The sequence below is a fragment of the Plasmodium brasilianum genome, chromosome 8, assembly GCF_023973825.1.
Source record: "Plasmodium brasilianum strain Bolivian I chromosome 8, whole genome shotgun sequence".
Classification (NCBI taxonomy): Eukaryota; Apicomplexa; class Aconoidasida; order Haemosporida; family Plasmodiidae; genus Plasmodium; species Plasmodium brasilianum.
This window is the reverse complement of record NC_090121.1, coordinates 660,504-673,808: the sequence shown is the minus strand read 5'-3', so window position 1 is coordinate 673,808 and position 13,305 is coordinate 660,504. Positions and strand designations below refer to the sequence as shown.

At 25.3% G+C, this 13,305-nt stretch overlaps 3 protein-coding genes across 3 annotated transcripts; all 3 read left to right on the top strand.

Moving 5' to 3' along the window:
- Positions 1–3,189: 3,189 nt before the first annotated feature.
- On the top strand, positions 3,190–4,971 carry MKS88_002329 (phosphoglucomutase; the record flags this gene model as incomplete). The annotated part of the gene is made up of 1 exon (XM_067215330.1): positions 3,190–4,971. One exon carries the CDS (start codon positions 3,190–3,192, stop codon positions 4,969–4,971), a length of 1,782 nt encoding a protein of 593 aa, XP_067073766.1.
- Positions 4,972–6,798: 1,827 nt separating this feature from the next.
- On the top strand, positions 6,799–8,369 carry MKS88_002328 (hypoxanthine-guanine phosphoribosyltransferase; the record flags this gene model as incomplete). The annotated part of the gene is made up of 3 exons (XM_067215329.1): positions 6,799–6,821; positions 7,336–7,429; positions 7,785–8,369. 3 exons carry the CDS (start codon positions 6,799–6,801, stop codon positions 8,367–8,369), a joined length of 702 nt encoding a protein of 233 aa, XP_067073765.1.
- A 2,952-nt stretch (positions 8,370–11,321) lies between these two features.
- Positions 11,322–12,293, top strand: MKS88_002327 (cytochrome b-c1 complex subunit 7; the record flags this gene model as incomplete). Its single annotated transcript, XM_067215328.1, has 2 exons — positions 11,322–11,529; positions 11,923–12,293. 2 exons carry the CDS (start codon positions 11,322–11,324, stop codon positions 12,291–12,293), a joined length of 579 nt encoding a protein of 192 aa, XP_067073764.1.
- Positions 12,294–13,305: the final 1,012 nt, after the last annotated feature.

Below are 13,305 nucleotides of genomic sequence, written 5' to 3'. Positions count from 1 at the left end.
TAGCAAACAATAAATGGTGAAGAAAAAGATGAAGCGGTCATTTATGTGCTCTATTCAATGTATATAATTCTTTCTATAATTCTCATAATACCTTTAGTATAATATCTATGAAAAAAATTTCTAAGCTTATAAATGCCTTGAATTAAATAGTCTACAATTTTTAAATCATTATAAGCCTAGCGCTGTGGTGGTAGCCCTATTTTATCCCATCTGGTTTATACCTATCCCGTTCCTTTTCTTTTTGGCCCATTTCAATTCCTCATAAATTTGGTCTTTTACCATTTTACATAATTATATTCTTTTTCCATTACCATTCATTTTTTCCTTTTTTTTTATGCTCATCAGTCTTTATCTTCCCTATTTTTCCCCTGCCTTTCGCCTTTCACCTTTAATTCGTAAACTTTCGATCATAATTTTCATAAAAGAAATCCTTTACCATTTTAGCCCAACTTCGTTAAGCATTTAAAGATAGCGGCTTAGCAGTATTAGCAATAAAACATTGTAATTGTGTAAATTTTGGAATTTATTAAAATTTTGCTCTACCTTTTGTACTTAACAGAGGTGGTCTACCCCTCCGATATTAACTTTTTACACTATCACCTTTTATAAACAAATCATGAGTATTCTCAAAATAGCACTGTTAATAATGAATATTTATTTTTAGCGCATTTGCGTACATGTTTATATATATACGTATGTACATATATATATGTGCCCGTAAAAATATGTATTCTAATTGTACGTTGTTGTCCAAGGATTTACTTCCTGCTGATGGAATTTAAGATACCATGGAACTACTTACTTATATCGAAGGGGTAGAATATTAAGCTATAAATGTATAGTACATAAAGTTTTCCATTAATCGGCTTAGATATGTAGTTGAGAATAGAATTAACATTAAAAGTATTGCCGAAAATATCAAAGGACGTGTACTTCTTTTCAGTATAAGAAAATTATTCACATTTTAATAATAACGCAAAGGAAATTTTGCTAAAAAGATTAAAAAAAAAAAAAAAAAGTAAAAGTAAAAGTAAAACGGATAGATCGTATATATATATATATATATATATTCGTTACTGTTAAATATCATTTACAATGTATCACCAAATTATAATTTGTTAAAAGTTATATGCGTAATGCATAATTAAACTCCCTAAAATTTTAAAAAAAAAGAACATATATACGAACTATTAGAAAGTTTTTAGAAGGACATTTTAAAATGAATACATATTTTTTTTTTTTTTTTGTTTTACATTCTTCTCAATAAGAATGGAAGTTTGTGTATAACCAAAATAGTTTTTAGGTTAATTTAAGTTAACTATTCCGAATATTACACAATGTATTTTATTGTAATATAATGTATAAACGTATATTTATAACACCGGTAAGAATATTTTATTTTTTTTTTTTTCGTTGGTTTATTCCTGCAAGCATATAGAACCATAAAATTATGACAAAAAGGATCGTTTTTGAGAATATATATATATATATATATATTTTTTTTTTTTTTTTTTTTTTTTTGAAAACTATTAGAACATAAACATTTTCCTTGTATTAAGTAAAAATTAGAAAGAAAGAAATAAAAAGAAGGGAAGTAACGATGAAATGCATGCAATTAAAATATAAGGGCTGAGTAACACTTTTGTTATTTATATTAATATACTTCAGTTGATTCATTGTTGGAAATACCGAGAAGAATTATAAGTATTTTATAGACATATGTGTACCTATGTAACGCACAACTGTATAGATTTATAATTCAAGAAAATTGGAAAAAAAAGAAAAATAAATATATTTGTATATACGTATACATACATACATACATACATACATACATACATACATACATACATACAAATATACATATATAATATATATAGGTACATACCGCATTTAATGCATGAAAAAATTTAAACACCTTGACGTATAGTAGATCATTTCCCGATAATTTTAAACTTAATTTAGTTTAATGTAATAGCATTAAGAGTAGATGAAAAACTGCCATTATATTTCCCCCATTTAAATCTATGCTTATACATTTGTATGGACATCATTATTTGTGCACATGCATATGTATAAACATTAGCATTAACTATGTGCATGGGTGTTTGTGTGTGTGTGTGTGCGTGCGTGTATGGTTATATCTTTTTGTGCGTATACGTATATATGTTGTTTTTTATATCATGCTAGTAGTGAACGTAATTCTAAGCACTATAACTTTTATAAAATATCAATGTTAAATAGAGTATTTCTACAAAAAGTATGCATGCTTGTCATACTTTTTGTTGTACGACTTTCTCAATAAATCATAATTTAATTTAAAAGTGAATAAAATAAAACAATTAAAAATATATTAACTTCTAGAATGGATAATGAATATAAACATAATAATGTTTTTTTGAACGAAATTACATATGCTAAAATAGTAAATAGGAATGTAAAACTGTTTTATCACCTCAGCTCTGCATGCGAAATTTCTATATCAGTAATTAACGTTGAATTATTTAGCATTTCCTTCCTTTTTTTTTTTTTTTTTTTTGTATTATTTTATCCATTTGACATTCCTAAGCATACATATATGTATATACACGAGTATATAAGCATGTAGTACATGTGCACATAATTATATATGTCCGTATGTATGTATGTATTTATATAGGCCGCATATATATACTTATTTATGTAGGGTGCATATATGTATGTATTTATGTGCACTTGTACATATATGCCCATATATATGCAATATATCTTATTTACCGCTCATATTAGTTGGAAGCCTCCATTTCGTTTAATTTTTTCATGTCTGTGTGGTACTTTTTATTTTTTTTCCTTTTACTCACCAAGCCTTATTAATTAATAGCCCTTATTTACTAAGCGAAAGCTTATAATTCGTTAATTGAAGTTTTTTTTTTTTTTATTTTATTTATTCCAACTTGATATATATTTCAAAAAATTTTACATACTTTTATTTTTTTGAGAAAAAAATTCGTAAATTGAATTAAGTCATTCTTATTGCTTTTCCACCCATCGGTTTGCCTATATTTTGGTTGTAGTACTTTTAACAAGGATATTTTTTATGTATCCATATTTTGTCCGTTTCTATTTTGGTAGTATATTTTGTAAGTTTATTTTATTTTATGCTTTTTTTTTTTTTTTTGCAAAGCTTTTAAATAAATAGAAAAGCTCGAAATGGATAGGACAAATAGTGAGGAATTGGCAACAATGCTGAATTTATGGGATGTGTTTAAAAAGCCAAAGTATTTAGTTGATAAAACTGAAGAAGTTATAAATAAATACAATGAGGATGAATTAAAAAAATTATTTCTAAATAGGCTAAATTTTGGTACAGCTGGTTTAAGGGGTAAAATGGGAGTAGGTTTTAATGCAATGAACGTAGTAACTATAATGCAGACAACTCAAGGATTATGTACATATTTAATTAATACCTACGGATTGAATTTATGTAAAAACAGAGGTATCATTTTTGGATTTGATGGAAGATATCATTCAGAATCCTTTGCACATGTCGCTGCAGCAGTTTGTTTATCTAAAGGATTTCGAGTATATTTATTTGGTCAAACAGTTGCTACACCTATTTTATGTTATTCTAATTTAAAAAAAAATTGTTTATGTGGTGTTATGGTAACAGCTTCCCATAACCCTAAATTAGATAATGGTTATAAAGTATATGCAGCAAATGGGGCACAGATAATACCTCCTGTAGACAAACTTATCTCAGAGTGTATATTAAATAATTTAAATCCATGGTGTGGAATATATGAATATTTAAATGAAGAATTTTATTTAAAAGATACTTCATTAGTTGAAGATATTTATTTCGAAATGTATGATTCGTTTATGTCTGATATGAAAAATGAGTTTAATTTTAATTGTTATCGTAATTCACGTACAAAACTTGTTATAGTATATTCACCTATGCATGGAATTGGTAGGAAATTTGTACAAGGTATTATGCACATAGTTGGTTTTAATAATTTACTTACAGTACCTCTACAAGCTTTACCTGATGCCGATTTTTCTACTGTTACATTTCCAAATCCAGAAGAAAAAGGTGCTCTTGATTTATCTATGCAGTTAGCTGACCTTGTCAATAGTCCTATAGTAGTTGCAAATGATCCAGATGCAGATAGGTTTGCTTGTGCGGAAAAATTTAATAACAAATGGTATGTTTTTTCTGGGGATGAATTAGGAATTATCTTTGCTTATCATTTAATGAAACAAAATGAAAAAAAAAATATAGATAAATCAAAACATGTTTTTATTTGTACTGTTGTTTGTTCCAGAATGTTAAAGAAATTATGCGAAACATATGGATATAGATACGATGAAACTTTAACAGGCTTTAAATGGTTAATTAATAAGGCTATAGAATATAATGATAAGAATTATACTACACTATACTGTTATGAAGAAGCTTTAGGACATGCCTTAACACGTCATGTAATGGACAAGTGTGGAATATCAGCTTTAGCTTATTGGATAGAAATAGCAGTATATTTATATGAAAATAATTTAACGTTTCATGATTACTTAGAAATTGTTAGAAAAGAAATAGGTTACTTTGTAAGTAATAATGGATACTACACTGTTTTAGATCCAAATGATATTGTTAGTATATTTAATGAGTTTAGATCTAATGGGTCTTATAAAACATCACTAGGTTCTTATAAAATTGTACGTATTAGAGATTTAACGACAGGGTATGATTCTACAACTCATGATAAAAAATCATTAATTGCACCTACACCAGATTCTCAAAATATTACACTGCATTTTGAAAATACAGCTGTACTTACAATAAGGGCCAGTGGAACGGAGCCCAAGGTCAAATGGTACAGTGAAATTTCAAGGGGCAATTACGAAGAAGCGAAAAAAGAGATTGACGCACTAATAAATGAAGTTTTGCCAGTGTTCATGCAGCCGCACAAGTTCAATATTAAAAAATGTTAAAATGGATTTACACAAAATGGGCACACGCAAAATGGAAATTCTTCACCATTTAAATTGAATTTAGTGCGCACAGTTATAGCGCAAGTATACATACATACATGGACGCATATACATATACGTTCCTATACATGCACACATGCGAATATATATATGCAGTTACATATATTTGCAATTATATATATAACAGTTCTTTCCAAAATGCAAGAACAAAAGTACCAGTAAAAATTTATAAGCAAACATGCAAAAAGCCTATGCTCTTTTTTGACAGTTTGTTTAGCCTTTAAAAACAATTTTGTTATTTTGTTCTTTTTTTTTCCCTTCGTCATGTAGATTCATTGTAACTCGCATTTATATTCAAATGTGAATGATTAATTTAAAAAAAAAAAAAAAAGAATCTTTAAAACCATTAAAACATAACAATCGATATAGGCACTGTTTCGATATCAAAAAAGCTGCTACCTAATTATGCTCATCAAAACAAATAATACTACAGTATTCTTTGGAAGGTTTTCATAAGAACGAGCGGCAGTTTATCCATTTTACTATAATACGTATATAATAACTCTAATATATAAGTTAGGGTTATACACTCGAAAAATATGTAAAATCGTTTATTTGCTTTTTGTTCTTTTAAAATTTACACGTTCTTTTTCCATTCTATTGTTTTACCTTTTAAAATTTTTTTTCTATTTTCTTAAAAGTTCAAGGTAATTTACAAAAATTGGTTATTCACTACTACCTACAATACTTATTTTTTTATTGGCAAGTTATGCTAGAGTGATGTTTCGCATGCTACAGCCCCGTATGCATTCTTTTATTATAACAGTATGAAAAGTAATGTGTTAGTAGTATTACACTTTTTTATGGAGTTACTATATGGTATGGTAGTTTTTACATATAGAATGTCACTAATAATATACAAATTAATTAAAAAAATATACAATAAAAGTAATTTTTTTCATAACAAAGAAGCGATATTTACTGTTCAGAAGGAACATATAAAATAGAATTTATAGATGACAAAAGAAAAAATATGAAAGAACAATAATATATGAATGCAATTATTAGTACCTCCTTCAACATAGGATTTTTACATAAATATTTATGTGCAAATTTATACACCTTGAGAATACATAAGAAATATTTTTTTTTGAAGTTGACATTTAATAAATTAATTTATTTCTGAAATCGAGAAATTTGTTTTAAAAAAAAAAAAAAAAAAAAAAAAAAATTGTTTCGCTAAAAAAAATTATTTTTTCATATTACTTTTTGTCGTAATAAACCACAAAGTAATTAAGAGCTAGAATACGTAAATATATCATATGAATACCCTTTTATTAATTACATTTATTATTTTTATATTTTGAAGTAAAAATTCAAAATAAGTAAATTGCTGTATTTTGAAAATATCATTTAAATTTGTGTCCTTTTTTATTTTCTTATATTATTTTGTATGTTTTTAAATTTCATTTAAATTTAAGAACGCACGATATTAAAGAAGTAAATTCCTACGAAGTTTTTAAAACATATATAATATATATTATATATTTTATATTTTATATTTTATATTCGTACACAGATATATAATTATACAATAACTATTATATTCGTAAGCACATATATATATATATATAATATATTCCTACATAGATATATATATGTAATTTTACATAAAATCACAAAATGTAAAAGGCATTATTGCATAATATAATAGAAATTATTGGCTTCTTTTAAGATAACATTTCACTGTCAAGTATCTATAAAAAATTGAATATATTCATATAATAGGTTTTCCCACCCAAGTTCATATCAAAAAAAGAGAAAAAAATGAAGATGAAAATTCCAAATAAGTACAGAAAAAAATAGAGAAAAAATGATAAAAGAAAAATTATGTACGTATTTTGTATTTTATAAATATATATTATACATTTAGTACGTATTTATTCTGCATTTTTTCAGCATTTTACATGTGCATATTACGCATTTATTACTTATTTATTCTTATTTTTTTAGTATTGTACATGTACTTATTACTTATTTTTTATTCATTTTTTTAATGTGTTTCTATTTATTTTATTAGTTTCATTCGGTGTAAAGCACAAATTAAAAAAAATAATGTTTATGAAAAGATTATTGTTTTAAACACTTTTCATGGACATATCTGTACCTAATATGTGCGTTTTTTGAATTACACATGTATGCTTATGAACAAACGTTTATGTACATATGTATGTTTATATATATGTATATACCCTTATACATGTTAACACCTCTATATGTATTTTTCATCTATTTGACGTATTTGTGTTTGTACTTTTGTGATGTGTTATTGTTACAATGGAAAAATACATGTTTTCTTTATAGTCCAGGAGCAGGAGAAGATGCACTCGACCCAATTTACATAAAGGATGATGATGGTTACGATATTGATACCTTTTTAGTGCCTGTTCACTATAAAGTAAAAACAAAACTACGAATGAAATTTATTAGAACATTCGAATGGAAGTATAACTTTGCATTATACCAAATTTTTACCTACCCTCATATATTACATCGTTCATACGTACATATATACATACAAATATACATACATATATACATACAAATATACATACATATATACATACATACGTACATACATACATACATACGTACATACATACATACATACGTACATACATACATACGTACATACATACATATATACATACATATATACATACATATATACATACATATATACGCACATATATATATACATATGCATAGTTTCTGGTTCTCATATGGTACATGGATGTTTTTTGTATTCGTAGAGCTATCTGACGAAAGTGTTAATTCCAAATGGAATTTTAAAAAATAGAATAGAAAAATTAGCTTTTGATATAAAAAGGGTATATAGAAACGAGGAGTTTCATGTGATTTGCTTATTGAAAGGGTCAAGAGGATTCTTTAGTGCTCTCTTAAAATATTTAAATAGAATTCATAATTACAGTTCGAGTGAATCACCAAAACACTTATATATTGAACATTATGTACGTGTTAAATCGTATTCTAATGATCATTCGTCGGATAGACTTGAAATAGTGAGTGAGGACTTATCTTGTTTAAAAGATAAACATGTTTTAATTGTAGAAGATATAATAGATACAGGTAAAACATTGTTAAAATTTTGTGAATATTTAAAAAAGTTTGAAGTTAAAACAGTTGCAGTTACTTGCTTATTTATTAAAAGAACACCTTTGTGGAATGGCTTTAAGGCAGACTTCGTTGGGTTCTCTATACCAGATGCTTTTGTTGTAGGATATAGCTTAGATTATAATGAAATATTTAGGGACCTTGATCACTTATGTTTAGTTAATGAAGAGGGATTAAAGAAGTTTAAAAATATGAACCTTTGAGGACGCATCTTTTTAACAAATGCTTTTTCCTAGTTAGAGTTTAGGTTTTGATGGAATTTTCAATAAAATGTTTTCGCCTGGAACTATAGTTATCTTGTATATATAAATGTACGTATATTTACACACATATACATATTTACGCATGTCCTTATACCCGCATACTCCCGTACCCACATACCAGCATTTACGCATATGCACATGTACATATGTATCTCCTCATATGCGCTTATATGTTTGCATTTACTTATTATATATACAAATTTGATAACTAAACATATATGAAAATTTAATTACCTACGAAGTTTTAAAATAACAGTACATTTTTCATATATATGAATTCACGCATTTTGACAATTCAAAAAATTATAACGTTAAAATTAACCTTTTATTTTTAATTTTTAAAGCGTTGCCTATTTTATATTTAGTGCAGATACAGTATTTTTATGAGTTTAATTAAAAAAAAAAATAAATAAAAAAAATTAAATGAATGAATAAATAAATGCAGAATAAACATATTAATTAAAATCAACAAAATTGGCAGTACTGATAAAATTGACAGAAGGATAGTACTATAAAGTATAAAACTAGTTACACAGTGCATAAAATGTAGTTTTCTCTTAAAAACAAATTATACATTTTGCACATTGAAATTCTAAGTTAACATATAGTTATCAATTTTCGTATTAGTGTAATATTACATATATTTTTATATTATTCATTATTAATTTGCTTTATTTTAATTTTACTCATACTCCATTTTATGTTACTTCATTTTATTTTTTTCATATAGCAACCAATAAAAAAAAAAAAAAAAAAAAAAAAAGCGGCCAACACAAAAAGTAGTTAAGTATGAAATACCAGGTTTACCATGTTAAAATTTTTATGTGAAAGTGTATTTGTAAAAATATTTGTAAATATTTATGAACGGAAACAAAATTGTAAATTATTAATTTAACATAATTGAATGTCTTTTCATTTTTTCTTTTTTTTTTTATGTATGCCACTTATATAACCTTTCACAACTGTATATCTTATATTATTTTATTTTTCTTCTTATTACGTTCCTAAAAATTTTGCGTAACTTGACAGACATATATTTTAGTGTTAATGTGCATCAAATTTTCCACTGAGGTATGTAAAATGACAAATGAAAAATTTTATTAGGTAAATAATTTGAACCTTGACTGTTGTTGTGTTGGTAGTTTTATCTGTTTTTTTATGTCTTTTTAGACGTCTTTTTATCTGTCCTTTTTTTTTCATAATTATGTGCTATGAATAAAACAGCTTCCATTGAACAAGTTGTATTCTTTTACGGTAAAACATAACACCACATGGTACCTATTTTTATAACTGTTCAAAATATACACAAAGAAAAAAATGTTTTTGTGTGTGCCTTTCTTTTCTTTTTCATTGTTTATTTGAAATGTTTTTTTATCCTTTTTATTTACTGTTTTGCTTTTAATTTTTCGTAAATGTTAACTATACTTTCCATTGAATGAACCATAAAATAAAAAAAATATATATATAAATAAATATACATATATATACAAATAAATATACATACATATATATATATATATATGTATAGCAATAGAATGCACAGCGCTGAATTTGTGGCTTTTCAAAAGTTCTTTTATTCATTTCGTCTTTTTAGCTATTTTAATAACTGTACCTATTAAAGGTTATTTATAAATATACAGAAAAATAAAACTTTATTAACAAAATTTTCTATGGACGAATTTTATGTTTACATTATATTATATATTGTTCATATTTAATAATTTTAAAATGTTCTATTTATATATAATAAGTTGTATAAATAGTTCTTTAAAAATCGGGAATAGCAATTTCAAAAATTGCACAAACTAAAGCATTTTGGAATTTATCAAAAGTTTTTAAAGTACATACGGGCATTAAATACAGTACACATCATTATGACATTGTGAAAAAAGGTAGATGATTATGCCTAAATGAAAATAACAGATAGGATTAAAATGTGCAAAATGTGTTTTATATAATATGCATATGTACATATGGACGTGATTATGGGCACATGCTCATATATTTACATGTACATGTGTATGTAACATATGGAAATGTGTCAATTTATTACAGATTTTGTACAACTTAATTTTCAAAAAGAAAGCAAAATAAACACTTTATATTTAGAAGAGTAACCCCGAATTATAGCCAATCATAATTTTTTTTTTTTTTTTTTTTTTTTTAATTAATATTTTAATTTATTTGCCTATGAATTGTATTAAAACATTTCAGTATGTACGAACTTGTTTACGCAAATGAGTAAAAGTGTATCGTATATGCATATATAAGTAAATCTATGCATGTATGTACATATACATTTTTCAGTTTTCTTTTTTTTTGAAATTTATTATGTGCTATTTTTCATATTAAGTAAAAAAATAAAATTTGTACAAATAAAAGAAGTTTTGTGAAAAATATGAATTATGAAGAGGGCTAAAAAATTTGGAGATAATTAAAATACATTGTTGTCATTATATAAATAGCTTATTTTAATATTTGAAGAATACTGTTTTTTTTCAGTTTTTAATTTTTATTATTTTTTATTTTCCATTTTTCTTTTCTCCTTTTTTTTTTCTGCAGTATTTTTTTGGTATTTAATTTTATCAGAACGTTTTTGAACATTCTATTGAGATGTTAAAGGTGTGTATATACGTATACATAAAACAAATACGTACATAATGCTTATATATATATGTAGAGGAAAAGGAGAAATTGTATCGAGATTTATTGGATGAAGTGTTTTATTACAATTTTTGACAGTACTCTACGACCGTTTATTCAGAATTACTTTTAGTACTAAATATAACGTAGTATTACATATTAAGTATTAACTAATCATTGTGTGTACTTATATAAAGTGTAAATTCAAATAATGAGTTAAACTGAAAGTATAAATATGTACAAAGAAAGATGTCTCTGCATAAAGAAATTTGTAAATATATTATAAAATCGGGTTCAAAACCTATTCAAAAATTTGAATATGAACCTACTAAGAGAAAAACTAGCAAAATAACAGAGCTTTTTAAGAAATTTATTTTTCCTTCTTATTTTAAATTTATCCGAGCTCCATATGAAAGGTGGCAATTTTGTGCAACAACAAAATTTTTAAGAGAGCATGGTAATTGGAAAAGCCCTCATTATGTATATGTGTGTAATTATGTTAACTTGTTTATGTATATATAGATTTATACCCACAAATAAACATATATATATATATCATACCCAATTGTTCATTTTGCTGAGTTCCACTTTATCATTTTTGTATGGATGCAAAATTTGTAAACAGTAAAAAGGAACTCAGAACTGTATAATAATAAAAGACACTATTGAGCATTTACGAACATCTAACATTCGAATGATTAGGAATAATTTATTTGTAATGGTTACCGTTTGATGTATAACAGTTGTTTTTTCCTTATATTATATAACATTTATTTATTTTATTCTAATAATTTTATATTATTTTTTTTTTTTCTTCTTTCTTCTTTCTTCTTTCTTCCCTTGTTTTTAGGGTTGATGTATGATGATATGTACAGCGATAAAGACCCAGTTATTGAAAGAGCAATTTCTTTATTACCAAAAGATATACAAATAAAAAGATATAGAAGAATGTTAAGGGGTACCCATATAAATTTTCTAAGACTATATTTACACCCCTCAGAACAAAATTACGACCCATATATACCTTACCTTGCTCCATATATTGAAGAAGCAAAATTTCAATTACAAGAAGAAGAAGAATTATTGGGTTATCATCCTTACGATAGAAGGTTATATACTGGTGGTACAACTGGTTTCGGTGATTTGGAGCCTGGTATGCATTTTCTCGTTTCAATTCCGAATCTTTATGGAGCAGCTATTCCTCATACGAAAAAAAAGTAAAAGGTGCATCTCTTCTGTCATACATATGTATGTATCAGGTATATGTATATATATATATATGTATATGCACAAACTGCTATTCCTTTAGTACACAATTTTCCAAGTGCAGAAAGTTATAATTTACATGAGGCTACGTTCGTTATGTGTACACATTAACTTGAGTACACCAGTTTTTTTAGGTAAATATGAGACTACACATACATACGTGCAAATAAAAATGCACAAGAATACAACTGAGAATATATACTGTGCCTTACATATATAAACATGCCATGTACATATATACATATATATATATTATTATATTTGAGGAAAGTTGCAAAATTTTGTAGTGTTTTTTCATTTTCTTTAGCTCTTTTTTTAGCCATTTTTTAACATCTTTTGTTTTTTTTTACGAATAAGAAATTTTTTAATGTGTACATTTTCAAATAAGTAAGTATATGCGTATAAGGATGTACATATGCATATATGTATGTACGTATGTACATATACATATATACACCTTTTAAAGGAATGTGACATTACAAAAAAAGGGGAAAAAAAAAGAAAAAATTTTAACTTCAAATATTTGAGCATTTTTTAAAAATTATGAATGAAAATGCTAAATATTCATTCAAATCATATAAAATCTATAACAGTTATAATTTCATAAATCGATACAAAAAAAAAAAAAATTAGTGAAGAATAATAATAAAAATAAATTTAAATACACCTTTTTGAAAAAATAAAAAAAACAAAAAAAAAAATAAAAAAATCAAAAGCAAAAAAATATAAAAAAAAAAAAATCAAAAGTGGTTATATCCACCTCTTAGCACCAAAAACATATGCATATTTGAATCATATGGATGTGGGAAAAAGAAGCATTTTAAAAAGCTGTATATAGAGATGTATGTGTGTATATACGCATACCTATATCTGTGCAAACTTGTAGTGATACATGCAAAAAAGCGAATAAGCTGTTTGAAATAAATATAATTAATAGAAAAAGGGTATACTTAGGTATGATAAGAAA